Below are 18145 nucleotides of genomic sequence, written 5' to 3'. Positions count from 1 at the left end.
TTTTTGCCAATATCACTCACATCTCTCACTCCTAGTCATTCACAAAGCCATTATTACCCTTAAGAGATCTCTAAGCAGCAAACATCCTTGAGGCTAATGTAAACACAGAGCGCTGTCTACTCCAAGATGGAGGGGCTCCGATGTCACCGTGGATACGTGATGACAGCTTAAGTCAGAGGCGTGACTCTTGAGGGGTCACCCAGACTGTCTGCCAGGGGCAGAGGGGCCCCAAGGCACACCAGGAAGCAGAAGGGACTCACTTGAGGTGAAAGGCAGAGTGCTGAGGGTAAAGAATGTGACCGCTTGGTTCCTCTGCCCTACTCTGGAACCAAACATAGTGTGGTTACTCATGAGAGATGGGGGAACACTGTGAGAGAAAAGCCAATAGAACTAGTGCTCTAGCGTAGCCTATAGCCCTCACATAGTCGGTCTATGTCCACAGCCTCCATTGTATACTATGCACATCTTTATTTTATATTGACAGTACTTTAAAATTTGCAAGACAAATTCTCCCTGGAAGGCAATGCAATGTTATATTCTATTCTAGGGTATAGCCTACCCGGAAATCGTTCAAGTGTCCATGTTACTCATATCCTTTATGATCGTTGGAGACTGGCAGCGAGTGCGTTAATAATGGTTTGTCATGACTCCACCTTTTATGTAAATGTCAGTTTGTGAGTGGGACTCGAGGCGCTGAAAGCGCACAGTGAATGGAGGAGTAGCCTTCACTACCGCTCTGCTTGGCGCTGGAGTGCACTGTGTTTATATTCCAATCGGGAGAAAGAACGACCGTTCTGGATGTAGCCTCCAATCATGTTGTCGGCGTTGGATTGTGCATCACCACCGCATGTGTTTGAATATTGAGAGCTGGGAGATAAGGGCTGCTGACTGGAATTGTAGTCATGGGAGGCCAGATAACGCGAAATGCCTTGTACGGTAAGGAAACATAACGTTTAGGAACACTCATAGATCACGTCACCATTGCTTATACTGTACATACTGTAGGTTATCGTTTCGTTCCATTTGCAATGCAATTTGCTATAATGCAATGGAGAATAGTTGGAGAGTGCAATTCCTGTCGCGTAAAATAACGTTGTTGCGTGTGTACCAGGTAGGCTACCCAAATTCTGATGTCACACAGATGTCACACTAGAGACAGTTCATTATAAACATTTGCATACATTGGCTAGGCTACAGAAGGCTATTCCCTAGTACATCTATTTCCCTTTGATCCGTGTTATAGTAGAAATACACACTTTAAAGCTTTTCCTTTGGGTCGATTTGATATATTTTGTATTGTATGCAATTTAATCATTTATAGCAATTTATAGGAAAACCTGCTGATGTCATTATTCGTTATCTATCCTCCCTTATCCGTTTCCACTTTGTTTGCATACTTCCTCAGTCGACTTATTTTGATGATAGTAACTGTAGACGGAGTTTGTAAGCAAGTTGCGGGTTTCCCCCCAACCCCCAAGTATATTTCAGTTGTCTCACATTGGTGTGGTGGTTTCCCACACTCTGTACACTGAGGGAAGTCAGTCATATCCAGCTGTGCTGTTAGTGGGCCAACCAACCCAATCAATAGTGTTTATATAGGCTATCACAGTTTAGCTCATCCTGTGCATAGCCTTATTGCCAAGTCCCAGAATTACAGTAAATGGCTCTAAAGAATAACATTTTAAAGGCTTCTGTGGGCCTATAAAATTGAATTTGAACAATAAACATTACATATAGTCATTGCATTTGGACCCTTCGGTGCAAGGGAAACAAGTCAATTTCTGCAAGGCTGTAATTCAGAAAATGAATAGAACACCATATCATTAATCATTGAACTCCGGCTATATGTTCTATTATGCAATTCTATGGGCTATAACACATGTAGGTTAGAACACATGTAATAACACATACAATCACATCCATCCAAGTAATGTAATAAATACAATATACAGTTAATAAAAACACAATCCTGCTGCAATGCATTGGATCAGGTTACTAAATGCCTTGTCTAGATAACACACGTTGTCTTAGTTGTCTGGACCTGTAGCTGTGGAGTGGCTTACCTCCAACTATACTGACATCAAGTTAAGTCCCTCACAGCCTCCCAGGAGTCAGACCACCTGATCATTGGGTCTAATTAAAGCCCATAGATGAATCCAATTAGGTAGATAAGGACACAGTAGTGCCTGAGACAACAGGACAGGACAGCAGAATGACTGGCTGGCTGGGTGTGTGTGTGCGTGGCTTCTCACTGTAGGATCAAGGTCAAAGGCCTTAAAGAGAGAGGGAGAGGATTCCATGTTTACTAGCCTGTTTCCTGGTTTTACGCTGCACTAGCTGTTTCTATATGAAAGGCGTTAGCTGAAATCTAACAGTCGGTACGATTTTAAGTGAGTGAGTTTCTGTGGATAGGCTAGTGTGAAGTGGTGAAAAAGCCAGTTCTTTAGCAGAAAAGCCAGTTCTGTAGCAGAACACATCAGGACAGTGTTGTGTTGGGGCTTGATTGCGTAATTGAGTTCTCTGCTGAATGTGTTGGGAGCACTTGTTGAGGCTTTTTATCGACTCAAAGTGGGCCAGCCTTTCACACTTGATCATGTGTGTGTGTGTATGTGTGCGAGAGAGAGAGAGAGAGAGAGAGAGAGAGAGAGAGAGAGAGAGAGAGAGAGAGAGAGAGAGAGAGAGAGAGAGAATTCTATAACCACTTAAAAGGAAGCGATTCCCAAACCTTCCATAACAAAGCCATCACCTACAGAGAGATGAACTTGGAGAAGAGTCCCCTAAGTAAGCTTGTCCTGGGGCTCTGTTCACAAACACAAACAGACCCCACACAGCCCCAGGACAACAACAACAACAACAACACAATTAGACCCAACCAAATCATGAGAAAACTAAAAGAGAATTACTTGACACATTGGAAAGAACAAACAAATAAACAGAGCAAACTAGAATGCTATTTGGCCCTAAACAGAGAGTACACAGTGGCAGAATACCTGACCACTGTGACTGACCCAAACTTAAGGAAAGCTTTGACTATGTACAGACTCAGTGAGCATAGCCTTGCTATTGAGAAAGGCCACCGTAGGCAGACCTGGCTCTCAAGAGAAGACAGGCTATGTGCACACTGCCCACAAAATGAGGTGGAAACTGAGCTGCACTTCCTAACCTCCTGCCAAATGTATGACCATATTAGAGACACATATTTCCCTCAGATTACAGCGATCCACAAAGAATTCGAAAACAAACCCAATTTTGATAAACTCCCTTATCTACTGGGTGAAAAACCACAGTGTGCCATCACAGCTGCAAGATTTGTGACCTGTTGCCACAAGAAAAGGGCAACCAGTGAAGAACAAACACCATTGTAAATACAACCCATATTTATGTTTATTTATTTTCCCATTTGTACTTTAACTATTTGCACATTGTTACAACACTGTATATAAACATAATATGACATTTGAAATGTCTTTATTCTTTTGAAACTTCTGAGTGTAATGTTTACTGTTAATATTTATTGTTTATTTCACTTTTGTTTACTATCTACTTCACTTGCTTTGGCAATGTTAACACACGTTTCCCATGCCAATAAAGCCCTTAAATTGAAATTGAAATTGAAATTGAGAGAGAGAGAGAGAGAATGTTATCCTGTATTGGAAGCTAAGTCTCCAAATACGAGCTGCTGATTGATGTGAATGTCATATCAATGCAGAGGCCAAGAGGCTGTCCGTGATTATTGGCTAAAGTGGTATTATACATATCCTCTGTATCAAGTCAATGGAGAGAGACAGAAGGAGGGAGAGAGGGAAAACATGAAAGAAAGAGGGATAGTATGCAGGAAGGAGAGACAGAGTATGAAAGAAATAGGTAGAGAGAGAGAAAGTGTGAGAGAGAGAGAGTTAGAGAGAGCGAGAGAAAGAGAAAGAGAGAGAGGGTGAGAGTGAGGGAGAAAGAGAGAGAGAGAGAGAATGAATGAATGAATGAATGAATGAATGAAACAAGTAGGAATAGAGAGAGAGAAAAGTAAGACGGGGTCTACTACCAGAGTAGTGCCCAGTGTGTTTAGTCATGGCCTGTTGCCATGGTGTGACAGGAACATATGTCTAGGGGGTCAAGTGGCATTGGTGGGTGGTGACCGTATGGTGATCATGCCACCAGTGTCTCCCTCCCTGTGGATTCAGACTGGTTTAACTTGAGTCAACACACACAATGCACATACCCCTGTTGTCATCATATTCCTCTTGACTTGACAGGTCACCTTCGAGCCGTCACATAACGACTTTGTGTTTGTGTGTGTGTGCATGCATGCGTTTGTGTGTGCGCGCCTGCATGTGTGTCAGTAAAAATAGCATCCTGCTTGCGATCAATATACTCTCATCAGGCTCCTCCACAAATCATTCAAAAAATCTACTGTGGAGGAGCATAGAGATATGATTTTGTCTTACTACACCATATCGAATCTAAAATGGTTATTACTTAATGATTGCAGTTGCGTAACACTATTCTCTGAGGGAATGTGGTAACATGGGTGAGCTTAGGTGAAAGACTTAGGGAGACGAGAGTCATGATGTGAGGTCTTTATTAAGTTGGACAGCTCACCTTGCACTCTCAGGTCATCATGACGCCATGACAGGGATGTCTAAATTATTCAGCTGACACAGTCTCGGTTGAAGCAGAGGGAAAGGCTATTAGAGAATGGAGCTAGCAATTTTACTAAATTTAGCTTGTGTTGGTAGTTTATTTTTGTAAAAAAAAATGTGTGTGTTTTCTATGGAATTCCGCACAGGAATCGTTTTCCTCTTTCCAAACGTTTTCCTTTTTTAATCTGGAAAATACCCACAATGCATTGCTCAGTCCTGACTCCCGAGCCATGCATCTATCAAGTGCAAATCAATGGTGTTGTCATGTCATTGCCTAGCAGCAGATGAGGTAGCCCAGGTTACCACAAACATATGTGCTGCCATGGCGCCCAGTTAGAAGAGCAGTAGAGCAGAAGGCAGCTATGGCTACAGTATCATTGGCGGTAATCTCGTCCTACCTGTAAACCCAGGAGGATAGTGTTGGGTTTTACCCACTTGATCTGTATCTCTGTCATAGCAGCTGTCATTCACACATTTACACTTAGTAACCTCAGCCTCGTATACCTCAGTCTAATTTATATTACCAATATGTAATTCACACATAAACACTAGCAACGCCAGCCTCCAGAAAATGAAATTGCTTGTCTATAACACAAATTGCTTGTCCATAACACATATTTCTTATCTATAACACAAAGTGCTTGGCTACAACACACATTGCTTCTCTATAACATATATTGCTTGTCTATAACACAAATTGATTGTCTATAACACATATTTCTTATCTATAACACAAATTGCTTGTCTATAACACACATTGCTTGTCTATAACACACATTGCTTGTCTATAACACACATTGCTTGTCCATAACACACATTGCTTGTCTATATTACAAATTGCTTGTCCATAACACACATTGCTTGTCTATAACACAAATTGCTTGTCTATAACACACATTGCTTGTCTATAACACACATTGCTTGTCTATAACACATATTGCTTGTCTATAACACACATTGCTTGTCTGTAACGCACATTGCGTGTCTATAACACAAACATTAAGATGTTATGATGCATAGAGGCACTGCAATAAGGGACACAGTGGTAGTGCTGTACAGTATATTGTTAACTTGATTAATGTGAGTGTGATTCGTTGGTTCATTTCATAGTTGTTGCTACATCAAGCCGAAACGCCATTTGCTCATGACTTAAATTATATACACATTGTTCAGACAACCTATGCAAACATTGTTAAAATCTTGTTTGTCGCCATGCTTAAGGCTTGTTTAGAATATTGTGTAAATACCATTCCCAACAGATGCTTACAGAAAGAAATGTGCAGCTAAATACGAAACGTAGATCCTGTATTTATTTTATATAGTCTTTATTTTATACAACTTTTATTTCCCACAATTTCCTGTATTTGTAAGCAGACATTCAAATCCTCTATTCCTGGTGCTACTCTGGTGAAATAAGAAGTGACTGTGGGTCTATCATAAGGCTAAGTCTGCCCAGAGTGTGTGCATTCCTGCGAGTCTGTGTGTGCGTGCTCGTGCGTGTTGGTCCCGGATCTCTGGAGGATGTGTGTATTAAGCTGTGTTTTGTAGAGAAGCAAGCCTGGGGAGCTAGGTGGAAATACGTTTTTTAGTAATTTGCAGATGCTCTTATACAGAGCGACTTACAGGAGCAATTAGGTTTAAGTGCCTTGCTCAAGGCCACATCGACAGATTTCACCTAGTCAGCTCGGGGATTCGAACCAGCAACTTTTTTGGTTACTGGCAAAACCTCTTAACCGCTAGGCTACCACCCAGCCCACACTTCAATGGAGAAGTGAAGAGGAGAGAGGGGAGGTTCTGTTGCTTTGCTGTGGGTCTGCGTTGCTGATAGACACCCTGGCAAGCTCCATTGTCCCTGCATTCTTAGAAACCTGCTAGCCCTATGTTGCCACAGCGATTCTGTTTACTGTATGGGTTTATTATGCTTTGATTGGCACATTGTACAAGGATAGTATGACACAATTCCTGTTTTTTTGTGGAATCGTAACTGTGTATTATAAGGACAATAGCATTATGATGACTACTGCCATGTGTTTTATGAAGACATTATAGTATTATGATGACTAGTACTGTGTGTATTATGAAGACATTATAGTATTATGATGACTAGTACTGTGTGTATTATGAAGAAATTATAGTATTATGATGACTAGTACCATGTGTATTATGAAGACATTATAGTATTATGATGACTAGTACCGTGTGTATTATGAAGACATTATAGTATTATGATGACTAGTACCATGTGTATTATGAAGACATTATAGTATTATGATGACTAGTACCGTGTGTATTATGAAGACATTATAGTATTATGATGACTAGTACCATGTGTATTATGAAGACATTATAGTATTATGATGACTAGTACCATGTGTATTATGAAGACATTATAGTATTATGATGACTAGTACCATGTGTATTATGAAGACATTATAGTATTATGATGACTAGTACCATGTGTATTATGAAGACATTATAGTATTATGATGACTAGTACCGTGTGTATTATGAATACAATAGGGTTGGGCGGTTTCCACCTTGATTCGGTCCTATGTAGCAAAATTGGAAGTTATGTTTTTTACATTGGATGAAAGTAGAGACTCAGAGCTAGAAAATGGTATATCATACACTGCAGTTGAAGAACAATGGGAAAGTAATTCTGCTTTGAAAGTTGATAAACTTGTAACCCCACTGTTGAGAAAATGGCCCATTAATGTGATGGTGCACCTACTGGAGCGCTCTTCTTTGTCTACACCCATTTAGCATCGTTCACACCCTCTTAAGCCTTAGCCCCACCCATCTCTTTAAGGATTCACGTGTGAGGCCATGTGCTGAAAATATCGATTACGGTAGTGTAGTAAACAAGCAAAGATTAGGACAAAAAAATGTGAAAATAGTAGCAAAAAGTAGTAGTAAAAATACACTTTACCTAGTCCTATATCCTAATCTGACTTTGGTGCAGGCCATGTTGTTCTTCTCATTACCGTCTCTGGTAAACACACACTATATCAAATAAAATCAAAGTTTGTTTGTCACATAAACAGGATACAGGTGTAAACGGTACAGTGAAATGGTTATTTGCATAGTGGAGTCTTTTGTTTAGACCCATAATCCCAAACCATACTACCATGCACCTTGCATGAATCTGAAGGTAGCGAAAGCTAACCAACTAGGCTCAATGTTAGCTAGCTAACATTAGGCTATAACTAGCAATGCATATTGCTTTCTGAGACCAAAATAATATTACTACACAGCTCATACACGTAACGTTAGCTAGCAAGCCAGCCAGCTAACGTTAACTAACTAACAGTACGCTTTAACTTGCAATGAAAACGACTTTCTGACAAAATTAATGTGACGGGTAAAATGAAGAATGCGATCTGCTTTATCTCCTAACGTATTGCTCAAGTTGACTGCAGGTATTTACTAAAAAAGTAGCTACAAATATTGACATTTAAACGGAAAGTACCCAATGCTAAGATACAACCAGGAAGTCATTACTCCAACAATCAGTTTGTTCTCCTGGACAAATATGTGAATGTTTATCCTAACTGATGGAACACTATTTGCATTATATGCCATTATACTGTCACTAACCCGTGCAGTATGTAGATAAGAATTACAGTCCCTCACACTGCTCCAAGGATGTGTCGTGGCACCCTATTCCCTACAGAGGTACATACATGCACTAAATAGGGAATAGGGTGTCAATTGAGACGCAGCCCACTCAGTCTAGTTATACAACTGTAGCAGGAAGATTAGTTTACACTTTTACAAAGATGTTCACTGAAGGATGACAAGTCTTAGTCACACTGAAGTCGTGTGTGTTCCGACAGGGATTAGACTTATCATTACTGTTAGGTCATTAGCGAAATAAGTCCTCACACACACACACATGCGCACACACACACTTCTCCGGGCTACGGAAGGAGAACCACAGTATGCACAATGTTTATCCATAAAGAGACATCCTTGACCTTTTGGAGAGAGGGAGAGAACAGTCATGTAAGGCTTTTAGATGGACACAGACGTGCACACACACACACACACACTAATGAGGATGTTGCTGTGTTATGGGAGGCAGCTTCTGCACTAGTAGGTTAAATAGAGCCATTTTAAAGCCATGACGGTCACAGTGTGTGTGTGCGTATGTTTGTGTGTCTGTGTGTGTGTGTGTGTGTGTATGTGTGTGTGTGTGTGTGTGTGTGTGTGTGTGTGTGTGTGACAGACACCAACTGTGGACGCGTTGCTGGAGCAACTTCAAGATCTGATAGGAGCACCTTATCCCTACCTACATGTACACACAGTATCTACCTCTATTACCTCGTATCCCTGCACATTAACTCAGTACTGGTACACCGTGTAGATAGCCAAGTTACCGTTACTCATTGTGTATTTATTATTACGTGTTATTCCTTTCTATTCTCTACAGTGTTGGGAAGGGCCCGTAAGTAAGCGTTTTTGTAAGCGTTTCACTGTTAGTTTACGAAGCATGTGACAAATAAAATGTAATTTTACTTTAAATACCCCTTGTGTCTCGCATTCCACACTACCTGATTCATAGAGTTACCCCTCTTGTGTACAGAAAGAAATCAATCAAATTGGACACTTAACTTAGGCTCCTAATGCGCTTTTAGCCTTTGATAATAGCTTGCTTACAGCTAATTAATCATCTTTGGCTAATGGAATCAAAATGAGGTATTCATCATTATAAACATTGTTTCAATGCAGAGCTTGAATAGGAGAGTGGCTCTATGTGTGAACTATGTGTGTACACATAACATCACCGAAACGATTACCATAATTGGGCTTTTTCGTCTCACTATTATACTGTAGGACTGGTACCCTCAACTCTAAATCTACACTCTTAGAAATGTTTTTCCAAAAGGGTTCTTTGGCTGTCCCCATAGGAGAACCCTTTTTGGTTCCAGGTATAACCCTTTTTGGTTCCAGGTAGAACTCTTTCGAGTTCCGTGTAGAACCCTCTGGGGAAGGGTTTTACATTGAACCCAATAGGGTTCTACCTGGAACAAAAAAGGGTTCTTCAAAGGGTTCTCCTATGGGGACAGCGAAATAACCCTTTTAGGTTCTAGATATCACCTTTTTTTCTAAGAGTGTAACCAATGGCGGAGAGAGCACAAATTAGGCATGTGAAATCCTATCAACAGTATGTGTGTAAGAGGTGGAAGGATCGCCTGTTACACATGACCAGACGTTATTATTATTATTGTATTTATTTAACCTTTATTTAACCAGGTAAGCCAGTTGAGAACAAGTTCTCATTTACAACTGCGACCTGGCCAAGATAAAGCAAAGCAGTGCGATAAAAAACAACAACACAGAGTTACATATGGGGTAAACAAAACATAAAGTCAAAAATACAACAGAAAATGTATATACAGTGTGTGCAAATGTAGCATGTTATGGAGGTAAGGCAATAAATAGGCCATAGTGCAAAATAATTACAATTATTGACCAGACTTGAAGCTTCATAATCGTCGGCTTCGTCGCCCAAAATGCTTCCATCCATCCACAGATGTTACTTGAGGTCAAATTGTGAGTTGAGCAGGCACTGGGAATTAGAAGGGGAATACTCTGGGAAGGTTGGTCATTCTGAATAAAATCCCTCAGATGGTACAGATGTAGGATCTTAATTTGATCACTCTTTTGTTAATTATAATTTTCCTGTATGCAGGAAATGCAAACTTGTAGTGTTTTCAAGATTTAAAAATACTTCTAAAGTTAGTAATTTCCACTTTAAAATGTCAAGACTTGTATTTGCCCTAATGTAAAATCTATCAACCCCTACAAAAAAAGATCCATTAATTATAATCCACATAATAATTCACATTTCCTGTTGCTGCAGGATTATTTTCTGCAGTGCGAAATGCAGGTTAGCGTTTTGTGGTCACTAGCTGGCACAGCTATAAAGTCATAAAACCTTAACCACACTGCTACCCCTAATGCCTAACCCTAACCTTAAATATGTCCTCCAGCTATGTTTGAACTTTTACTGTTGAAAAGCAATATCCCAAGTATAAATACAGTAAAGTACAGACAGTAAAGGGTAAAAACATTACTTCTGAGCAAAATAGTGTTTTTTAGGCCCTGTGTAGCTCAGTTGGTAGAGCATGGTGCTTGCAACGGCAGGATTGTGGGTTCATTTCCCACGGGGGGCCAGTATGACATTTTTTGTTTGTTTGATGCACTCTCCTAAATGACTAAACTGTAAATGTAGACACAACTTCAAGGAGTAGGGCATTTGAGGAGTTGGTCTGATGGGAATCTGTGATGTCATCAGCCTCCCCCCTTGCTTGAGGAACAATAGAGAACAAAAGAGGGAAGCCCCCCCCCCCCCCCAACTTGTGCTATGTCATGACATACCTGGACTGGACCACCTATTGAGATGTACCTTTTGTTAAGTAAATCAGGTGTTAAATGAGGTGAAAAGGAGACTGGAGTGCCACTTTAAAATAAGACTAAAAAGCTAACCGCTGGGCTGTCTAAAGGGAAATCGCTCAGTTCTGCCTCCAGGACAAGACTCATGACAATAAACTTCAACCTGCGTTAGAAACTGGTCTTTTTTTTTTTCTTTTTTTTTTCACATTTATTTAACCAGGTAAGCCAGTTGAGAACAAGTTCTCATTTACAACTGCGACCTGGCCAAGATAATGTAACGATCCCGGCAGTCTGAGTCGGGTCCTGTCTGTGGACTAGTTTTTCTGCTCGTGATCTCCAGTTTCCCGAGGGTTCTGGAACGCTCCGGGGAGCTCTCTTGATTTCCGCACCTGCATCCCATCAGCAATCTGCACACCTGGTCCTGATCATCACCCTTCTTAGGCTCTGGCCTAACATCCATTCCCTGCCGGATCGTTAGCCATGAACAGTAGGTTTACCAGAGTATCAGTCTTAGAGCTTCTAGCGTTAGTTTTGTTGTTTTGCACCTTGTTGGTTTGTTGTTTACTTATCTCCGTTTTGTTCCATCTGCAGTCACTCGTCCGGAACCTTCATCCAACCTCTGCCTGGTGGTCGGCGGCTGCCGAGCCATGATTGGATCAACCACTGCACCCCCAACAACTAATCAACGCCGCCCGCTCTGTTCCCTGGATTATTCAGCATCACTCTTGACTTTGTAAATAAACACTCACCTTCGTTTCAACTTACCTTGTCCTGGTCTGCTTCTGGGTTCTGGCTTTGTAACTCGTGACAGAACGATCCGGCCAGTAATGAACCCAGCGGACCTGGACTCTGTTCGCCATGCCATTACCCATCAGGAGAAGATGTTGGGCCATCATAGCACGGAGCTACAGGAGATCGCGTTGGCAGTTCGGAACCTTTCTACCGGTCTGACGGAGGTCCAGAACCAGCGCAAGTTTCCGGTGGAGGATCCACTACCGGTTTCACCCATCTCGCCTGCCGCGTCTGGAGCGGTGTCCTTCCGTGAGCCCAAGGTTCCGACGCCGGATAAATATGAGGGGGAGCTGGGAAGATGCCGTTCTTTCCTTATGCAGTGTGGGTTAGTGTTCGATCTACAGCCCTACTCTTATGCCACAGACAAGGCTAGGATAGCCTTTGTGATTGAGTTGCTGCGTGGTCGAGCGCTGGAGTGGGCTTCAGCCGTTTGGGAACGACAAGACCCCTGCATGGCTTCATACCAGGGGTTCACGGCCGAGATGAGGAAGCTTTTCGACCATTCCGTCCGAGGGAGGGACGCAGCTAGGCGCCTGTTTTCGCTTCACCAAGGAACTCGCAGCGTGGCCGACTTCGTGATCGAGTTCAAGACGTTGGCTGTGGAGAGTGGGTGGAATGAGGAGTCTCTGCAAGCGGCCTTTTACCAGGGTCTGTCGGAGCAGCTCAAGGATGAGTTGATCTCCTATCCGGAGCCTAGTGACCTGGACAGCTTGGTAGCCTTGTCTATTCGGGTGGATAATCGAGTCCGAGAGCGAAGGAGGGAGAAGCAATGGGGTCCGTCCAATCGATCAGCTTCTCAGGTTCCAGTCGGGTCGGGGATTGGACCAGAATACGTCGATCATCGTCCACCACACAGGATTAGTGGAGAGGTCCTGTCTCCCGATTCGGAACCAATGCAAGTAGGGCGGCACGGGGTAACCAAGGAGGAACGCCAACTCAGACGTAGGACTAACTGTTGCCTCTACTGTGGTGGTTCGGGACATTACCTCGCCACCTGTTCCCGGCGGTCGTCAAACTGCGCGGCTCGCTAAAGTTGGGAGGACTTTTAGCGAGCCAGTTTCGACCTCTCAATACCTCTGTCAGACCCCGTTTCCCGGCTACCCTTGTGAACAGGAATCAGAGCTTAGCGATTAACGCTTTTATCGATTCAGGTGCCGATGGAAGCTTTCTTGATGCCGAGTTGGTGGAACAGCTGGGGCTTTCCAAGGAGCAATTGCCGGAAGCCATTGAAGCGACCACTCTGAACGGCAGTAGTCTGGCACGTATCACGATGAGGACTGAACCGGTTAAGATGCTGTTGTCGGGGAATCATTCGGAGATGATTTCATTCTTCATTCTGCCGTCTTCCCATGTTCCTCTGGTCCTTGGATACCCCTGGCTGAAGGAACACAATCCCACGTTCGATTGGGTGACGGGCAAGGTAACGAGTTGGAGCCTTGATTGTCATGCTAACTGTCTCAAGACTGCCTGTCCCCATTCGGTTCCCAGTCAGGTGATTGAGGCTAAACCCCCAGATTTGTCCCTGGTTCCCGAGACATATCACGATTTGGGGAAAGTGTTCAGTAAGCAGAAGGCTCTGTCACTCCCTCCCCACCGACCATATGATTGTGCCATCAACCTGTTCCCTGGAGCGGTCTACCCCAAGGGAAGGTTATACAGCATCTCCCGCCCTGAACGTGAGGCTTTGGGAGACCTACATCAAGGAGTCCCTAGCTGCTGGTCTCGTTCGTCCCTCGTCATCACCCCCTGGGGGCAGGATTCTTCTTTGTGGGTAAGAAGGATGGCTCTCTTCGACCGTGTATTGATTATCGGGGGTTGAATGACATCACGGTCAAGAACAAGTATCCCCTGCCCTTGATGAGTTCTGCCTTCGACTCCTTACAGGGTGCTACGGTGTTCACCAAGCTAGACCTACGCAATGCGTATCACATGGTCCGGATCAGAGAGGGTGACGAGTGGTTGACGGGTTTCAATACACCGATGGGTCACTTCGAGTATCAGGTGATGCCGTTTGGACTGACCAATGCTCCAGCGGTATTCCAGAGTATGGTGAACGACGTCCTGAGAGATATGATCGGTCTCTTTGTGTTTGTTTATCTGGATGACATTCTGATCTTCTCGAAGGAACCTTCCGACCACGTCCAGCATGTCCGGCAGGTTCTGCAGCGATTGTTGGAGAATCGCCTGTTCGTGAAGGCCGAGAAGTGCGAGTTTCACGCCCACACGACATCCTTTCTCGGGTACATCATCTCCAGGGGAGAGATTAGGATGGACCAGGAGAAGGTTAGAGCGGTTCTGGAATGGGCCCAGCCCGGTACGAGATTGCAGCTCCAGAGATTTTTGGGGTTTGCGAATTTCTACCGCAGATTCATCCGGGATTACAGCCGTGTGGCCGCTCCGTTAACTGCCTTGACTTCCAGTATCAGGAGCTTCAAGTGGAATCCGGAGGCGGATCGAGCGTTTCTGGATTTGAAGAGGCGATTCACCAACGCACCGATTCTCTCTCAACCGGACACGGCCCGTCAGTTCGTCGTTGAAGTGGACGCGTCTGATGTGGGAGTTGGCGCCATCCTGTCGCAGCGATGCTCCACGGACAGTAAACTCCATCCCTGCGCCTACTACTCTCGTCGCCTTTCGCCTGCGGAGAGGAATTACGATGTGGGTAACCGGGAGCTGCTCGCGGTGAAACTTGCCTTGGAGGAGTGGCGCCACTGGTTGGAGGGGGCGGAGCAACCGTTTATTGTCTGGACTGACCACAAGAATCTTGCTTACGTGCAATCGGCTAGACGTCTCAACTCCCCGTCAGGCCAGGTGGTCGTTGTTTTTCGGACGATTCAATTTTTTCCCTGACGTTCCGACCTGGATCTAAGAACGGCAAGGCGGACGCCTTGTCTCGGATGTTCTCCAAGACGGAGGAGAGTGGGTCCAAGACCGAGACAATTCTCCCCCGGAACTGCGTCGTGGGAGCTGTTAGGTGGAAGATTGAGGAGGAGGTGATGGCGGCCCTTCGGACGCAGCCCGGTCCCGGTAACGGTCCACCCGGTCGGTTGTTTGTGCCTGAGTCGGTTCGTCCTGCGGTCCTCAAATGGTCCCACGCCAGCAAGATGGCTTGTCACCCTGGCGTGGCTCGGACGATGGCGTTTCTTCGCAGACGTTTTTGGTGGCCTGCCATGGCCGAGGATACTCGGGGTTATGTTGCTGCCTGTCCAGTGTGTGCGCAGAATAAGAGTACCAATCGGCCCAGCTCTGGACTACTTCACCCCCTTCCTATTCCCCGGCGACCATGGTCGCATCTGGCCCTGGACTTTGTCACTGGGTTGCCCGCTTCTGAGGGGAACACGGTCGTTCTGACTATCGTGGACAGATTCAGCAAGTTCGCCCACTTTGTGCCAATTGCCAAGCTTCCCTCTGCCTCGGAGACGTCCGAGATCCTGGTTAGGGAGGTTTTCAGGGTCCACGGTTTGCCCAGTGATATCGTTTCCGACCGTGGCCCTCAGTTTACCTCTGCTGTCTGGAAGTCTTTCTGTTTGGCCATTGGAGCTACAGTCAGTCTCACATCTGGTTTTCACCCCCAATCTAATGGTCAGGCGGAGAGAGCCAACCAGAAGATGGAATCCACGCTACGCTGCCTGGCCTCTTCCAACCCCACCTCCTGGGTCTCTCAGTTGCCTTGGGTTGAGTATGCCCACAATACTCTCCCTACATCTGCCACTGGGATGTCTCCCTTCCAGTGCCTGTATGGCTACCAACCTCCCTTGTTCCCTTCTCAGGAGAAGGAGCTCTCAGTGCCTTCTGTTCAGGCCCATATTCGTCGTTGCCACCGGACCTGGCATCGGGCCAGAAAGGCACTCCTTAGAGTTTCGGACCGGTATCAGCTCCAGGCGAATCGTCGCCGGATCCCCGCTCCCACCTATACCATCGGAGATAGGGTCTGGTTGGCCACACGGGATCTTCCTTTACGGACTGAGTCTAGGAAGTTGTTACCGAAGTTCATTGGTCCGTTTGTGGTGGAGAAGGTGATCAATCCGGTGGCAGTTCGACTCAAACTCCCGAGGACGCTCAGAGTCCATCCCACCTTTCATGTCTCCTGCCTCAAGCCTGTTTTCCTCAGTCCTCTGTTGCCTCCTCCGCCTCCTCCTCCTCCTCCTCGGATGATCGGAGGTGGTCCTGCCTACACGGTGCGACGCATCATGGATTCCAGACGGCGGGGCCGGGGTTTCCAGTATCTCGTGGACTGGGAGGGGTATGGTCCTGAAGAGAGGAGTTGGATTCCGCGGCGACAGATCCTAGATGCTGACCTCATCCGTGACTTCTACCGCCTCCATCCTGGCGCTCCGGGGAGTCCGCCCGGTGGCGTTCGTCGGAGGGGGGGTACTGTAACGATCCCGGCAGTCTGAGTCGGGTCCTGTCTGTGGACTAGTTTTTCTGCTCGTGATCTCCAGTTTCCCGAGGGTTCTGGAACGCTCCGGGGAGCTCTCTTGATTTCCGCACCTGCATCCCATCAGCAATCTGCACACCTGGTCCTGATCATCACCCTTCTTAGGCTCTGGCCTAACATCCATTCCCTGCCGGATCGTTAGCCATGAACAGTAGGTTTACCAGAGTATCAGTCTTAGAGCTTCTAGCGTTAGTTTTGTTGTTTTGCACCTTGTTGGTTTGTTGTTTACTTATCTCCGTTTTGTTCCATCTGCAGTCACTCGTCCGGAACCTTCATCCAACCTCTGCCTGGTGGTCGGCGGCTGCCGAGCCATGATTGGATCAACCACTGCACCCCCAACAACTAATCAACGCCGCCCGCTCTGTTCCCTGGATTATTCAGCATCACTCTTGACTTTGTAAATAAACACTCACCTTCGTTTCAACTTACCTTGTCCTGGTCTGCTTCTGGGTTCTGGCTTTGTAACTCGTGACAGATAAAGCAAAGCAGTGCGATAAAAACAACAACACAGAGTTACATATGGGGTAAAACAAAACATAAAGTCAAAAATACAACAGAAAATATATATATACAGTGTGTGCAAATGTAGCAAGTTATGGAGGTAAGGCAATAAATAGGCTATAGTGCAAAATAATTACAATTAGTATTAACACTGGAATGATAGATGTGCAAGAGATTATGTGCAAATAGAGATACTGGGGTGCAAATTAGCAAAATAAATAACAATATGGGGATGAGGTAGTTGGGTGGGCTAATTTCAGATGGGCTGTGTACAGGTGCAGTGATCGGTAAGGTGCTCTGACAACTGATGCTTAAATTTAGTGAGGGAGATAAGAGTCTCCAGCTTCAGAGATTTTTGCAATTCGTTCCAGTCATTGGCAGCAGAGAACTGGAAGGAATGGCGGCCAAAGGAGGTGTTGGCTTTGGGGATGACCAGTGAGATATACCTGCTGGAGCGCATACTACGGGTGGGTGTTGCTATGGTGACCAATGAGCTAAGATAAGGCGGGGATTTGCCTATCAGTGATTTATAGATGGCCTGGAGCCAGTGGGTTTGGCGACGAATATGTAGTGAGGACCAGCCAACAAGAGCGTACAGGTCACAGTGGTGGGTAGTATATGGGGCTTTGGTGACAAAACGGATGGCAATGTGATAGACTACATCAAATTTGCTAAGTAGAGTGTTGGAGGCTATTTTGTAAATGACATCGCCGAAGTCAAGGATCGGTAGGATAGTCAGTTTTACGAGGGCATGTTTGGCAGCATGAGTGAAGGAGGCTTTGTTGCGAAATAGGAAGCCGATTCTAGATTTAACTTTGGATTGGAGATTCTTAATGTGAGTCTGGAAGGAGAGTTTACAGTCTAACCAGACACCTAGGTATTTGTAGTTGTCCACATACTCTAGGTCAGACCCGTCGAGAGTAGTGATTCTAGTCGGGTGGGTGGGTGCCAGCAGCGTTCGATTGAAGAGCAAGCATTTAGTTTTACTAGTGTTTAATAGCAGTTGGAGGCTACTGAAGGAGTGTTGTATGGCATTGAAGCTCGTTTGGAGGTTTGTTAACACAGTGTTCAATGAAGGCCAGATGTATACAAAATGGTGTAGTCTGCGTAGAGGTGGATCTGAGAGTCACCAGCAGCAAGAGCGACATCATTGATATACACAGAGAAAAGAGTCGGCCCAAGAATTGAACCCTGTGGCACCCCCATAGAGACTGCCATAGGTCCAGACAACAGGCCCTCCGATTTGACACATTGAACTCTATCTGAGAAGTAGTTGGTGAACCAGGCGAGGCAGTCATTTGAGAAACCAAGGCTATTTAGTCTGCCAATAAGAATGCGGTGGTTGACAGAGTCGAAAGCCTTGGCCAGGTCGATGAAG

General features: G+C 45.0%; 1 protein-coding gene across 2 annotated transcripts in view; it reads left to right on the top strand.

The window, feature by feature from the left end:
• The first annotated feature begins 693 nt into the window (after nt 1-693).
• LOC121559866 (E3 ubiquitin-protein ligase NEURL1-like) overlaps nt 694-18145 on the top strand; it is a 71445-nt gene continuing 53993 nt past the window's right edge. For both annotated transcript variants that reach the window (XM_045217320.1, XM_041872932.2), the window contains exon 1: nt 694-936. In XM_045217320.1, coding sequence (XP_045073255.1) covers nt 903-936 — 34 coding nt within the window. In that variant the 5' untranslated portion in view covers nt 694-902. The remainder of the gene's footprint in view (nt 937-18145) is intronic.

Source organism: Coregonus clupeaformis, unplaced genomic scaffold (assembly GCF_020615455.1).
Source record: "Coregonus clupeaformis isolate EN_2021a unplaced genomic scaffold, ASM2061545v1 scaf1008, whole genome shotgun sequence".
Lineage (NCBI taxonomy): Eukaryota > Metazoa > Chordata > Actinopteri > Salmoniformes > Salmonidae > Coregonus > Coregonus clupeaformis.
Note: the sequence above shows the minus strand (reverse complement) of the source record. Positions and strands in the feature narration are given on the sequence as shown.